The sequence below is a fragment of the Leucopleurus acutus genome (assembly GCF_964270905.1).
Source record: "Leucopleurus acutus genome assembly, chromosome: 1".
In the NCBI taxonomy this organism is placed as follows: Eukaryota; Metazoa; Chordata; class Mammalia; order Artiodactyla; family Delphinidae; genus Leucopleurus; species Leucopleurus acutus.
The window spans coordinates 45,079,248-45,092,936 of NC_139142.1; the positions used below are offsets into that span (position 1 = coordinate 45,079,248).

The 13,689-nt window shown below is 41.6% G+C and overlaps 1 protein-coding gene across 1 annotated transcript in view; it reads left to right on the forward strand.

The window, feature by feature from the left end:
* Positions 1-13,689, forward strand: part of ATG14 (autophagy related 14) — a 38,991-nt gene extending 25,302 nt beyond the window's left edge. Inside the window, exons 7-10 of the mRNA XM_082854430.1 lie at positions 2,277-2,394; positions 3,717-3,807; positions 3,887-3,972; positions 10,752-13,689. Of these exons, the coding sequence (XP_082710556.1) occupies positions 2,277-2,394; positions 3,717-3,807; positions 3,887-3,972; positions 10,752-11,058 (602 nt within the window). The 3' untranslated portion in view covers positions 11,059-13,689. The remainder of the gene's footprint in view (positions 1-2,276; positions 2,395-3,716; positions 3,808-3,886; positions 3,973-10,751) is intronic.

Sequence of the window (13,689 nt, forward strand, 5' to 3'; positions counted from 1 at the left end):
AAAAGATCTATTTAAAGAAGTGTATTTAGCCTGTTGGGTCCCATTTTTATAAGTTTCGAACTTTGTAAAGAACTTTTTTTATCAGTCCTAAATGGAGATTGAAATACCCCAGTAGAAAAACCCTTTACAACTTCAGTAGCTTCTCTTTGGTGGAGAAAGATTATTCCTGTAGTCATCCAGCAAGTATTTAGTGAGTATGTGCTTTCTGTCATGCACAGGGCAGGTGCTACAAAGGTGATGTCACCAAGACAAGTGTAGCCCTTTGCCTTTCTGTGGAGAGGAAGGGAAGCACGTAATGATCGAAGGCATCATACGCTGAGTATGGGCTATGGACGACAGAACCAGCACCTTCAGGGATGGGGCTACAGAGGAAGGAACTATTTCTCCATAGGGTAGTCAGGGGAGGCCTCTCTGAGGAGGTGACATTTAAGTTGGGCATTAATTGTTTGGATAAATAATACATTATCAGGTCCAAGCAGCTCAGACATCAGTTTCATTTGTGCTGGCTCCATTTAGGCCCATTTGCTTAGCTTACATTCCACTCAGCAAAAATCATAACAATGAAATATTAATGTCTGGCCATGGACCTTTTATTACTAAAGAGCAAAGCATAGCCATCAATAATGTATTGACAAAACCACAAATCACAAAAATCCAGGTTCATTAATATTTTTGTTGAAATTAAAGCTGTTTGTGTATGGCTCTTGTTTTTTGTTTTTTACATCTTTATTGGAGTATAATTGGTTTACAATGGTGTGTTAGTTTCTGCTTTATAACAAAGTGATTCAGTTATACATATACATATGTTCCCATATCTCTTCCCTCTTGCGTCTCCCTCCCTCCCACCCTCCCTATCCCACCCCTCTAGGTGGTCACAAAGCACCGAGCTGATCTCCCTGTGCTATGCGGCTGCTTCCCACTAGCTATCTACCTTACGTTTGGTAGTGTATATATGTCCATGCCACTCTCTCGCTTTGTCACAGCTTACCGTTCCCCCTCCCCATATCCTCAAGTCCATTTTCTAGTAGGTCTGTGTCTTTATTCCTGTCTTACCCCTAGGTCCTTCATGACATTTTTTTCTTAAATTCCATATATATGTGTTAGCATACGGTATTTGTCTTTCTCTTTCTGACTTACTTCACTCTGTATGACAGACTCTAGGTCCATCCACCTCATTACACATAGCTCAATTTCGTTTCCTTTTATGGCTGAGTAATATTCCATTCTGTATATGTGCCACATGTTCTTTATCCATTCATCTGATGATGGACACTTAGGTTGTTTCCATCTCTGGGCTATTGTAAATAGAGCTGCAGGAACATTTTGGTACATGACTCTTTTTGAATTATGGTTTTCTCAGGGTATATGCCCAGTAGTGGGATTGCTGGGTCATATGGTAGTTCTATTTGTAGTTTTTTAAGGAACCTCCATACTGTTCTCCATAGTGGCTGTACCAATTCACATTCCCACCAGCAGTGCAAGAGTGTTCCCTTTTCTCCACACCCTCTCCAGCATTTATTGTTTCTAGATTTTTAGATGATGGCCATTCTGACTGGTGTGAGGTGATATCTCATTGTAGTTTTGATTTGCATTTCTCTAATGATTAATGATGTTGAGCATTCTTGCATGTGTTTGTTGGCAGTCTGTATATCTTCTTTGGAGAAATGTCTATTTAGGTCTTCTGCCCATTTTTGGATTGGGTTGTTTGTTTTTTGTTGTTGAGCTGCATGAGCTGCTTACAAATTTTGGAGATTAATCCTCTGTCAGTTGCTTCATTTGCAAATATTTTCTCCCATTCTGAGGGTTGTCTTTTGGTCTTGTTTATGGTTTCCTTTGCTGTGTAAAAGCTTTGAAGTTTCATTAGGTCCCATTTGTTTATTTTTGTTTTTATTTCCATTTCTCTAGGAGGTGGGTCAAAAAGGATCTGGCTGTGCTTTATGTCATAGAGTGTTCTGCCTATGTTTTCCTCTAAGAGTTTGATAGTTTCTGGCCTTACATTTAGGTCTTTAATCCATTTTGAGCTTATTTTTGTGTATGGTGTTAGGGAGTGATCTAATCTCATACTTTTATATGTACCTGTCCAGTTTTCCCAACACCACTTATTGAAGAGGCTGTCCTTTCTCCACTGTACATTCCTGCCTCCTTTATCAAAGATAAGGTGACCATATGCGCGTGGGTTTATCTCTGGGCTTTCTATTCCTGTTCCATGGATCTATATTTCTGTTTTTGTGCCAGTACCATACTGTCTTGATTAGGCTCTTGTTTTTATACTTTAGATATGGAGCATAATAACCCTGCTTACACGATTAGCGCTGCGTTGTGCTATGCGACTCAGCTGGTCAACATTTTGTCTCATATACTCGACGTAAATCTTCCCAAAAAGCTGTGCAACAGGCAAGTAATTGAAGACGGTGATGTCATCTTTATCATGGCTCTCTTATGTTCCTATTGTGTTCTTTATTCTAATTAAAACAAAAGGAAGAATTTAAGTATTATCAAGAGAGAAAAGGTCTGACCATGAAATATTGAGATTGATTTCATAAGCCAATGTGCAAATTTGTGTCATTATCTTACAATTGCACATGACGTCTTTGAAAAGACCGTGGAATTCTCCCATGTGAAAAGATAATTTAAGGGAAAACCAGGATATTCAGAGGGCATGCTTATGTGTAAGAACTGGATAAATTGTAACACTTCGATTTTTTTTTTTAATGAAAAACACGTGGTTTAAAGTTTTTTTAAATTGTAAAGGTTTATAGTCCACCCAGTTCCTACGAAGACCTTCCTGTCTCCCTCCAGTTATCCTTGCATTTCAAGTAAATATTAATGTGTGTTATTACCACTACCACCCCCCCCTTTAAACACAAAGGGTATCATGCTAAACTAAGGTGTTTTGCACCTTGCTTTTTAAATTTGTTATTTATTTACGAAGATTTGTTGAGCACCTGCTATGTGCTAGGCACTGTTCTAGGCACTGAGGGGGTACAGTGGTGATGAAAACGTAACCTCTGCCCTTCTGACACTTAACTTTAACGGAGAGACACATGATAAACGAACAGTACGTCGGGTGGTGATGAGTGCTCGGGTGACCATTAGAGCAGGTGAAAGAGCGGGCCTGTGAGGGCAAGGAAGGGTTTACCACGTCTGACTGGGTAGGTGTGGAATCACATGTCAACCTGGGGGAGGCCGGGAGCAGGCCACAGGGATCCCTGGGCAAGGAGAAGGGCAGGTGCAGAGCCCGGGGTGAGAGAACGAGGCAGCAGGGACAGGAGGCTGTAGATTCTGTGGCGCCTTATAGGGCCATCGTTGGCTTTCAGCTGTCACTCTGCCTAACGTGGAGAGTAGCAAAGTTTTCGTTTGTACAGATGTACCAAGATCATACTGGTCTGCTCTGTCCCCAATTTATACTTCAAGGAATAGTCTGTACGTTCGTTGCTTTATTAGTGTGCAGGCGTTTGTGTAGAGTGAGTTTTCAGAAGTAGGATTGCTTGGTCAAAAGATATGTGCGTTTGTAATTTTATGGATGTGGTGAAATTGCTATGAGAGCAGTAGTTCATCCTTAGAAGAGTTTCTGTTAAGTGCAGTTTATCAAGAGCAAAGGACATGGGGTATGTTTTGTACTGAACTGTAGTGTAAAGCATACTCTTCAAAATGAGCATTTTAACATAGAATTTCTTCAAAAATCACAACTTTACAAATCGTACATTATCTTACAGTGAATTTTGTGGAGAAAACCTCAGCAAACAGAAATTTACTCGAGCAGTGAAGAAACTAAATACAAATATTCTTTACCTGTGCTTTTCTCAGGTATGGAAAATAACGCTGTGAGCTAATTTTTAATTTGTTACATGGTTGAAAATATTAATCAGTTTTTTTCTTTTTCTAGCATGTAAATTTAGATCAATTACAACCACTGCATACTCTCAGGAATCTAATGTACTTGGTCAGTCCGAACGCTGAACACCTAGGCAGGTAAGAAGGGTGTTTGTTACTTTTCTCTAAGTGGTGGTGTTATGACGACTTTTAAGTAGAGTTGCTGTATGTGTGGGCATAGAACAGGGGCCTGATCCCAAGCCCCAAACTCTCCAGAAGGGACAAAGATAACACAGTCCTGTATGGAAGGAAACAAAGTCATATTTGATCCCTTATGGTCCTTACATAATCATTTCTCAGAGGAAATTAGTATCAAACATTTTTAACATCTAAAACAGAATAGAAGAACCCTTATATTCCTGGAGTAGGGACTTCTCATGCTGTCCCTGAAGACCAAAATCTGTTACTTTGAATCCACATCTGATTCTTCCTTAGCTCTGCCTAGTGTCTCTCCTGATTCTTGTGCATTTTCTTTTGTGCCTGTTCATTCCTTCCCATCATAACAATTATTCACAATTTTCTTTTTGTCACTGAGTCCATCTGGCCACCATTTGTTGGAGATAAAGGGTATGAGAAGTTTATGAGATGAACTAGTTTGAAATCCATTATCTTAAAAACAGGAGTAAGTAACAAAAAAGACCAACCAGGACTGGTCTATGGGATCTTTTTAGTCTCTCGGCCCTTAAAAGCGTGACATAGATGAGGCTTATCTTTGGGACCAAACAAGACCCATTCTCTGGGTGCTTATCTTTTTCCCTTGCTCTGAGCAGTCTCTCTATACATTTCTGCAGATATGACTCGGTTAATGTATCTGAACTTTTGAAAGAGAAGAAAGAAAAACAAAAGGTGGGGAAGTTCTTTTGGGACTCCCTTCCCCATCATTCATTTTCTTTGACACTGGAACCGTGGCTCAGGGGAGACCCCCTCCATGTTGCAGTGAATTTATCCTTGGTAATCTGCCCTTAATCTTGGTAATCTGCCCTTAACCTTGTTTTTTGTGTTTCTTCTCTTCCTCAACACCCCCCCATTTAAAACCATAGTTAACTTTTCTGGGACACAGACCCCTCTGGGAAAAGCTGTGAAATCTCTCCAGGAAACTGCACATACACCTAGAATTTCGTGCCATTTTAGAGGGAGTTCATTCTCCTCACCCCAAATCCCATTCATTAGTTTATAAGCCTCAGAAACCTGTTAGAAATCCATCCCGTTTTTAGTGGTTGATTCCTGTGAGTTTGCTTGCCATCCTCTCTATACATTATTTGTAAAGCATTCCACGTTAGGAAATTTATCCTTAATAATAACAGCTAATATTTATTGAGCCAATATTTATTGACACTGTGCCAGCTGCTTTACCTGCATAAGATCAACCTGATAGATGGGAGAAAAGCAATGAATAAAATTCAGTTCCCATTAATAATTAAAGGAAAACAATTAGCAAATTAAAAATAGGTTATTAATAAAGGATACTTACTACAAACCTACAGCAAAAACTACTATACTTAATGACATGTTACTTACATTGATATTTACAGTCAGGAAAAACCAAGAATGCCTACTATCACTGCTGTGTTAACATTGCTGTGGAGGCCTAGCCAAGGCAAAAGATTTTTACAAAGAAGTAAGGTGTGTTTATATTGGAAAGAAGGTGAGATTGGTAGATGGTGTGATTATTGAACTGGTTATCCAAGAGAACTAAGAAACCCTTAGAAATGATAGTTCAGTATGGTGCCTAGATACAAGCTCAACGTACAGAGACCAATTGCTTTCTTATATGCCAACAACTAGTTAGAAAATGTAATGGAAAAAAGGTCCCTTTTATTGTAGCAACAAAAAATATAAATTATATAAGAATAATCCTTACAAAATATTTGTAAACCTGTATGAAGAAAATATGAAACTTAAAAAAAAATTATTCAACATGTATTTCCTGAATGTCTGTTAGGCACTGTATGAGGTATGGGACTGAATGAAAGTAAGCCCGATGCCGCGAAGACCCTTAGGATTTTCTAGGATGGGAAGCCTCAGTGTGGTAAAAATGCCACTTCTGCCCAAAAGGAAACCTGATCAGAATTTCAACAGATATTTCATGGAACTTTGTTAAGCTGATTCCAGAGTTCAACTAGAAGCACAGTCTGAAAGGAAATTTTGAAAAAGAATAATAAGGGATGGGCTTGGCCCCTTTTAAAACATAGTATAAAGGTAATTAAAACCTTTATTATCTGCTGTTAACATGCAAATAGGTGGAGCAGTTAGAGGAAGAAAATAGAGAGGCCAAAAACAGGCCCTTATGTATGTAGGAATATAATAGATGATAGGGTGGCATGTTGAATCGGATAATAGCAGCTCAGTGGTGGTGGGCCAGTTGGGTATTTTTGTGGGGAAAAGTTGGAATCATACTGCATTCCATATGTAAAAATAAATTCCAGATGATATGAAAGACCTTATTACTTTATTTTTTAATAAAACCTGTAAAATAACTAGGAGAAAAGACGATTTTTATAATCACAGGGTGGGGAGGGAATTCCCAAGCAAGCTACAAAACCCAAAAACCAGAAAGGAAAGGAGTTACACATTTTACTGTGTCAAAACAAAATGTCTCTGGTAAAAGATACCATAAACAAAAGACAAGCAACAGGTATGTTTTGCAACCTTTATAATAGACAACGGATTAAAGTCTAGACTACTTAAAATCTTTCAAATCCATAAAAGAAAGATAAACCTAATAGAAAAATAGACAAAGGATTCAGGCAGGCATTTCACACAAAAGAAGTGCAAGTAGTCAGTATTCAAACGGAAAAAAATCTTCAGCCTCAGTCAAGAATAAAGAAATGCACTTCTAAACAGCTGTCTAGTTTTCAGCCATCAGTTTGGCAAAAATGGAAAGGATTGGTGGTAACCCAGTGTTGCTGGTTGTTTAGGAAAACAAACACCTTTCTTTTAGGGCTGGATTTCTTTGGTGGGTCTGAAGTTTTCTTTGGGCTGCCCTCAAGTCAGCTCTCCATTTAGAGAGCTCTGTCCGACAGGAGTACACGTGCACAGCCGGGCTGTCGAGCTCATGTCTGTGAGCCAGGAGGTCAGGAGGTCAGCCTCAGGATGCCCCTTTCACACCTGCCTCAGTCAGGATCAAGGCTTTAGAGAGGTTGTTAATAAACCTCGGTGGGACTTCCTGCTTCCATTGAGACCAGCTGAACTGAGGATCCCATCCTGAATGCAACATAAACTTATTTTTTTCTTTGAAATAAATTCAAACTTACAGAAAAATTGCAAAAAATAAAAATAGTACAAAGACACATATACCCTTTGCCCAGATTCACCTTTGCTCGTATTTTTACCATGTTTGCTTATCATTTGTGCAGTTTCTCTGTCTCTCTTATCTTCATAAATACACATACATACCCCCAAAACTTTTTTTTTCTGAACCCTATGAGGATAAGTTACATACATCATGGCTGTTGACCCTTAAATACTTCAATATGTATTTTTTTTAAATAGGGATATTTTCTTGCTTTTAACCACAGTACAGTTACCAACATCAGCAGATTTAACATTGATACAATACTGCCATATGCACATTTTGTCAGTGGACCAAAAATGTCCTTTATAGCGCCTCACCCCAAGTACAGGGTCCAGTCTTGAGTTGGATGTTGTGTTTAGTTGCTATGTTTCTTTAACCTTTAAATCTGGAACATTTTCACAGCCTCGTTTGTTTTTCATGACATTAGTGTTTTTTCCTTTTTTAATAGAACTTTTATTCTGATGTTTCCTTGAAATGAGATCAGGTTATACATTCCAGGCTGGAATGCTGCCTAGGTGAATGTCTCCTGGGTATCACATCCAGAGGCCCACAGTGGCCATCTGTCCCTCATTGGTGATGCTAATTTGATCACCCAGCCAAGATGCTTTCTACCTTCTCCTCTGTACAATTCCTATATTTTTCCTTCCTTGCAACTAATAAGCAGTCAGTTGGGAGACACTTTGAGACCATGCAGTTATCCTCATCAGAATTTCCCCCTGGATTTAATATCTATTGATTTTTCTTACCTGATCCAGTCTTTACCATGATTAACACATCTTTTTTTTTTTTTTTTTTTTTTTTTGCGGTACGCGGGCCTCTCACTGTTGCGGCCCCTCCCGTTGGGGAGCACAGGCTCCAGACGCACAGGCTCAGCGGCCATGGCTCACAGGCCCAGCCGCTCCGCAGCATGTGGGATCCTCCCGGACCGGGGCACGAACCCACGTCCCCTGCATCGGCAGGCGGACTCTCAACCACTGCGCCACCAGGGAAGCCCCTAACACATCATTTTTATCCAAAGTTTATAGTTTACAGTAGGGTTCACTCTTGAGGTTGTATATTCTATCATATAATATTTTTGAAATATTTTGCAAAAGAGACTTCCTAAAAGCCAAAAAGAACATTTTGTTGCCTTAATCGATGAGAATAACCCCCTACAGCATCATGAAAAAATGAGTACTCTTGGCTTCAGGGTCCTGAATAAAAAGATATCAATTATTCAGCTAAACTGAAAACTGAAGGAATGATTTGAAAATCTTTATTCCCAAAGCCATTAAGTGAAAAGACTTAATTCTTTTGCTAGTTAATTTTGTGTGGGGTGTGTGTGTGGCTTGGGGTATGCTGGGCAGATAATAGATCTCTAAGCTAGAAGTGATAGGACAGAGGCTGAGTGGAGAAACGTCTTCTGCTCTCACAGGCCCTCACAAATGTAGGTTACTCGTTGGAACTAAAATTGTTCAGACTGGCCACTTTGGGAATCATTTACTAGTTTTTTCTTTTCTTTCTTTTTTTTTTTAACGTCTTTATTGGAGTACAATTGTTTGACAATGGTGTGGTAGTTTCTGCTTTATAAAAAAGTGAATCAGCTATACATATATATATATATATATATATATATATCCCCATATCCCCTCCCTCTTGTGCTTCCCTCCCTCCCTCCCTATAGTTTTTTCATTAGGGCACCTTCTCCAGGCCAGCTGGACTCTGCCCTATGCAGTTCCAAGCAGAGAACTGGAGTTCCCGTGGCTTCTGGCAGGGAGCTCTGCCTGGAGGGAGTGTCATTTCCCCCCCCGTGTATCACTCCTGCCTGTTTCCTGGGAAAACCCTTAAAGAGAGGGCCTGGAGGTGATGGCAGTCTCATGCCGAGAGGGATCCCAAGAGGAGATCTGGCAGCATCAAATAGGAACAGAAAACAGGCTGTGCTTCTTGGGCTGGCAGCAAGGAAGTGACTGCAGTGGAGAGCTGACCTGGGTCTATGAGGGAGCCTGGGGGTTTGGGAGATGAAACCTGGCAGTAGATGCTGAGGCCCCCTGGACAGTGAAGCTGAACAGAACAGAATCCAAGAGCTTTGTGTTCAGGAAAAGAGGGAGCCCAGCTAAGGCACTTACATTGTGACCGTGTTTTGGTAGGCAGCTGCCATGAGGAGAGGGGTGGAGGCAGCTCTCAGCAAGCTGAGGGGGTGGAGGGAGGCTGACCGGAGGAGGTGGGACCCCGGCGAGGAGGAGGAGGGGGTGCAGTGAGGGCCTGAGCTGGGGGGACACAGGGTGGAAAGGGGGCTTATTTGGTCATAGCGGGCGGGAGCGTGAGGGAGGAGGGGAAGAACCCCCGCTGGCTTGTGTTTTGAGACTGGTTGGCTCAGACATCTGAGAGGCCAACGGGGACTCCAGTGCCTGGAACAGAAATGCTGGCTATATGCTATTGCTGTGTTTTAGCTGGGAAGCAGGGTTTGTCTTGGAAGAATGAAGGTTGCTTGACCCTGGGAAAAGTGAGTCAGAAGGTACAGGTCTGGTGAGGTGCACTGGAGGCCAGCGCTAGGCTTTTATCATCATAAAGGCTGCAGAGAAGTTTGGACCATAGACTAAAATGACAGGCTGTACAATTCTAAGTTATTTCTCATGTCTCTTGTTTTTGCTAATGTCTGTCATTTTCCCCAAAGTAACTGTCAGTGAAACTCTTAAGTGAACCGAGGCATCATGTCCTTATCTTGGGGACAACAGCGGGGAGGCTGCTGGAGTGATGTGGTCCCACCCTGTAGCTGGCTGCAGGGAACCCCTCTGGAGGGGCAGTAGGTGGGGTGACTGCCCACCCAAAGGAAATGCAGCCTGGCTCCCCTGAGGCAGGAGCTAGAAAGGGGGCACGGAAGAGCAGCAGGGGCTGTGTGGAGTTTGCTCAAAAGGGTTCCACAGTGGCACTGAGGGGTGGTCACAGGGGATGAGGCCTGACTTGGAGGTGATGATGTCATTAGGGACCTTTGGGAAATAAAAATAGTTTTCTCCTGAAATATGGTGCAGAAATATGCACTATTCCAGATGAATATGTTCTGAATAGTTGTATCTCATTCAATGCTGTAAATGTGTCCCTAGAAAATTACGTAATGATATCTTAAAATGCGTGCACTAATCCAAGGAAGCTTTGCTAGCATGCATACAACCCTATCATTTAGCCCCTGTGAGCGTAAGAGTTTACTAACTGGGGGCTTCCATGAGGCAGAGAATACCTGTACAGTTTTACTGTTCACTGATGTGCCTGTGTGTGCATCAGGTGACTGTTTTTGTCCGAATTCTCCCATTGGCATGCATGGATACTGTGGTGGCTTGAAACAGGAACTCGTATGTTGGACCAGCATGCCTAGTCTCAGCGGATGGGTTTTTTCCATCCAGGGTCTTCCCAAGTAGGTTGAGTTGAGGGAAAGTGTGGTGTGGTGTTTTTTTCATTACTTGGATGGCCATTATTATTTAGGTAAAGAAAAGCTCCATTCTAGACCAGCCGTGGGTGTGGTGACGGCTCTGGGCCTGCCATGTCCCATCGGGTCTTATGTTGCAAGAGGGGTGCTTGTCTTAAAGGGGCCCTCCCTATCTGCGCACAGGTCGGGACCCTTTGAAGTGCGAGCAGATCTGGAGGAGTCCATGGAGTTTGTGGATCCCGGAGTTGCTGGAGAATCAGACGAGAGTGGAGACGAGCACGTAAGTGACGAGGAAACCGACCTGGGCACCGACTGGGAGAACCTGCCCAGCCCCCGGTTCTGTGACATTCCTTCCCAGCCCGTGGAAGTCTCCGAGAGCCAGAGCACCCAGGCGTCCCCGCCCATTGCGAGCAGCAGTGCCGGTGGGATGATCTCCTCTGCCGCGGCCTCCGTCACCTCCTGGTTTAAAGCTTACACTGGACACCGTTAACGAGCAGGAACTGAGACGCACCAGATGGGCCTGGAGAAAGCTCTTCCTCCACGCCCTAGTAAACGTTATGTGTTTAGCTAAGATAGTGCCTGGAACAGAAAGAGGTTAAGCTGTTGGGTTTTTTTAAAACAGGGAGACGAGCATTTCTCTTTGTCGATTGGGCCGTGGTGGTGACTGACATGCTTATGATAATTAACAGAACAGAGGGGTCACAGGCCCTTCTCCCAGACCAGCGCCGGTGGAGGAAGGCCCTGTGTGCATGGCCAGTTCTTTTGAGGCAGAAACACACAGAACCCCTTCCAAGCACAGGCCATTGGTCCCACAGACGCAGCTGCCATGGCGATCCCTGTGATGCTAAGACTGTTCCTAAACAGTTTGCTTCAGAGGTTGAATCACAAGGAAGTGATTCCTGAAGGTTAGGATTTGAAAGATAAAAACTGTTTACTATGAGTTTGTTTTTATGCCATTATTTTTTGTACAGAGAACAAGCAGGCAGTTTGAAACACTTGTTTTCTTTATAATTTGGTCACGCTTGGTTTTTAGGTCAAGGATTTTTGTCTTCTTTTCAAAGGGTAGGGGTTTCTTTTGGTGGGGGAGAGGTAGTTTAAAAAATGAGTTCCCTTGTGCCGCTCTCTTGTGGCCTGTTGGACATTACTGTTTTCTTTCTCCCCACAGAGCAAAGAAACTAAGGTCTTTTTTTCTGTAGGACCCACATCCATGAAGGGAAGAAATCCTGGCTGCAGTAATGTCCTAGAGATTTAAAAACTATTTCCTTGGATTTTGAGGGGAATTAAGTTCATTCGTACCTAGATTATTGAATTCCTACCATCCACACTATGTGCATTTTGAAATTGAACTTATTTTCTGTGAGTGAAAAATAAGTGACTAAGGTTGTTCCCTTATGGAAGCTAAATTCCTGCCTGGGCGCAGGTTAAAAGCCACTGAAGTGGCCTATGGTCATTTTTCTGGTGTCTGGTTTCTTTCTAAGGGATTTAGTAAGTGGCAGGTTTTTCTACGGAAAACCACCCTGCTTGTTTATTTCCTAGAGGTCTTTGTTGCTCTAAAGACACTACCTTTGCTCTGAAATGCAGAGCACAGCATTACAGCTAATACCGCTCTTCTGTATCCTGGAAAAGCCCTGATGGAAAGAATTTTCCCTCACCAAGAGATCCTTTTCAGCTAATGTGTCTTGTCATTCTCTTAGTGACAATCTTGTAAGAAAACTGTAGAGAGGCATTATGTACAAATATGTAAGTAGATTTTTATTTTTAATAACTGCAAAAAGAAATCTATGTAACAACTACAAAGTGAAATCCCATGAAAAATTCCTAACAGGCATTATTACCATATCTTGTTAGTGTGATTAGCATGATAGTACCTCATAAATCACTTGGAGGTTTGCCCTGCCCTATAGCTTCTTTTCTCATAATTATTATAGTTGATACTTTGCCTCCAAATCCGAGGTGCTATATATAGCTCTTGCTGTTGGTATATTTAGTGTTTGGGTAGAGTTTGGGATAGAATTGCAGAAGGGTGTTTATTCCTATCCAGGAGTCCCAAGTTTCCTGACTGTAAATTTTCCACTTAGGGAGGAAGCAGGATTTTCTCCTTGTGGGTTCTTATACAGCCAGTATCTGTTTTAAGTGCTGGGCTTCATGATTGCTGGGTTGCATTGTCCCATCCAGGTCTGTAGTGTAGTTCATAGAGAGAGGCTGTGGTAGACTTTAACAAATACCAAATGAACTTAAAATCCCATAAGAGTTGTCTAGGCACTCAAACCCTCAGAAAGGAGAGCTTAGTCTTAAGAGTTGGAACACTGGGATTCGGGGCTTGGGTGCAGGGAATGACTTCAGCTGAAAGATGCACAACAGTCATGATTTGTCTCAAGTATTCCTCTGACGAAACCATGAGATCGCAAACCAGAGTAATTCAACAACTTACAAGGATATGGGAAATGTAGGGATTGGTAGGGTATGTTTTGTTGTTAATATCAACTGCAGGCACTTTACTTAGGGTTAAATGATCAAACCTTTAATGGTTTTGAACACCAACATACTGGCTTACACTGCTGAGATATTTTGGTTTTCATTATTTTGCACTGGATCCACCCTGTAAATATTCTTAAATATACATTTCAACCACTGTTTTTTCTACTGTCTTTGCTGCTCATTAAAATCTTTCATGTAGGTGCCAGAACCATATGTAAACAGCTTTTTAAAAAATTGAAGCTGGTATTTTTTTTTTTAAACAACAAGCCATAGAACTTGGTCATGTTTTCCATCATAAGACGATTTGTTGAAACAGGATAATACTAAAAAGACTCACAGGCACCAAATAGGCTGCTTAAAATGGTCTGTTAAAAGACTTTTTTTGTAATGGAGTATAACTAAGGAAAGTTTTGCACATCTGTAAGTTAAGGGGAAAAACAGTGTCAACGTTGGGAGTGGACAGGATTCATTTAAGGAGTCGTGTATTGATAATTTGGGGAAGAACATTTGGTGGCATGCTGTTAAAGAATCTCCTTGGGGCGTCATGTTGCAGGGATTCCCCACTGCTCTGCGACTTCCAAACCAGTTTGAGTCATACAAATGTTTTCTAAACTATTATTGTATTATTGCAATAAATCTTTTA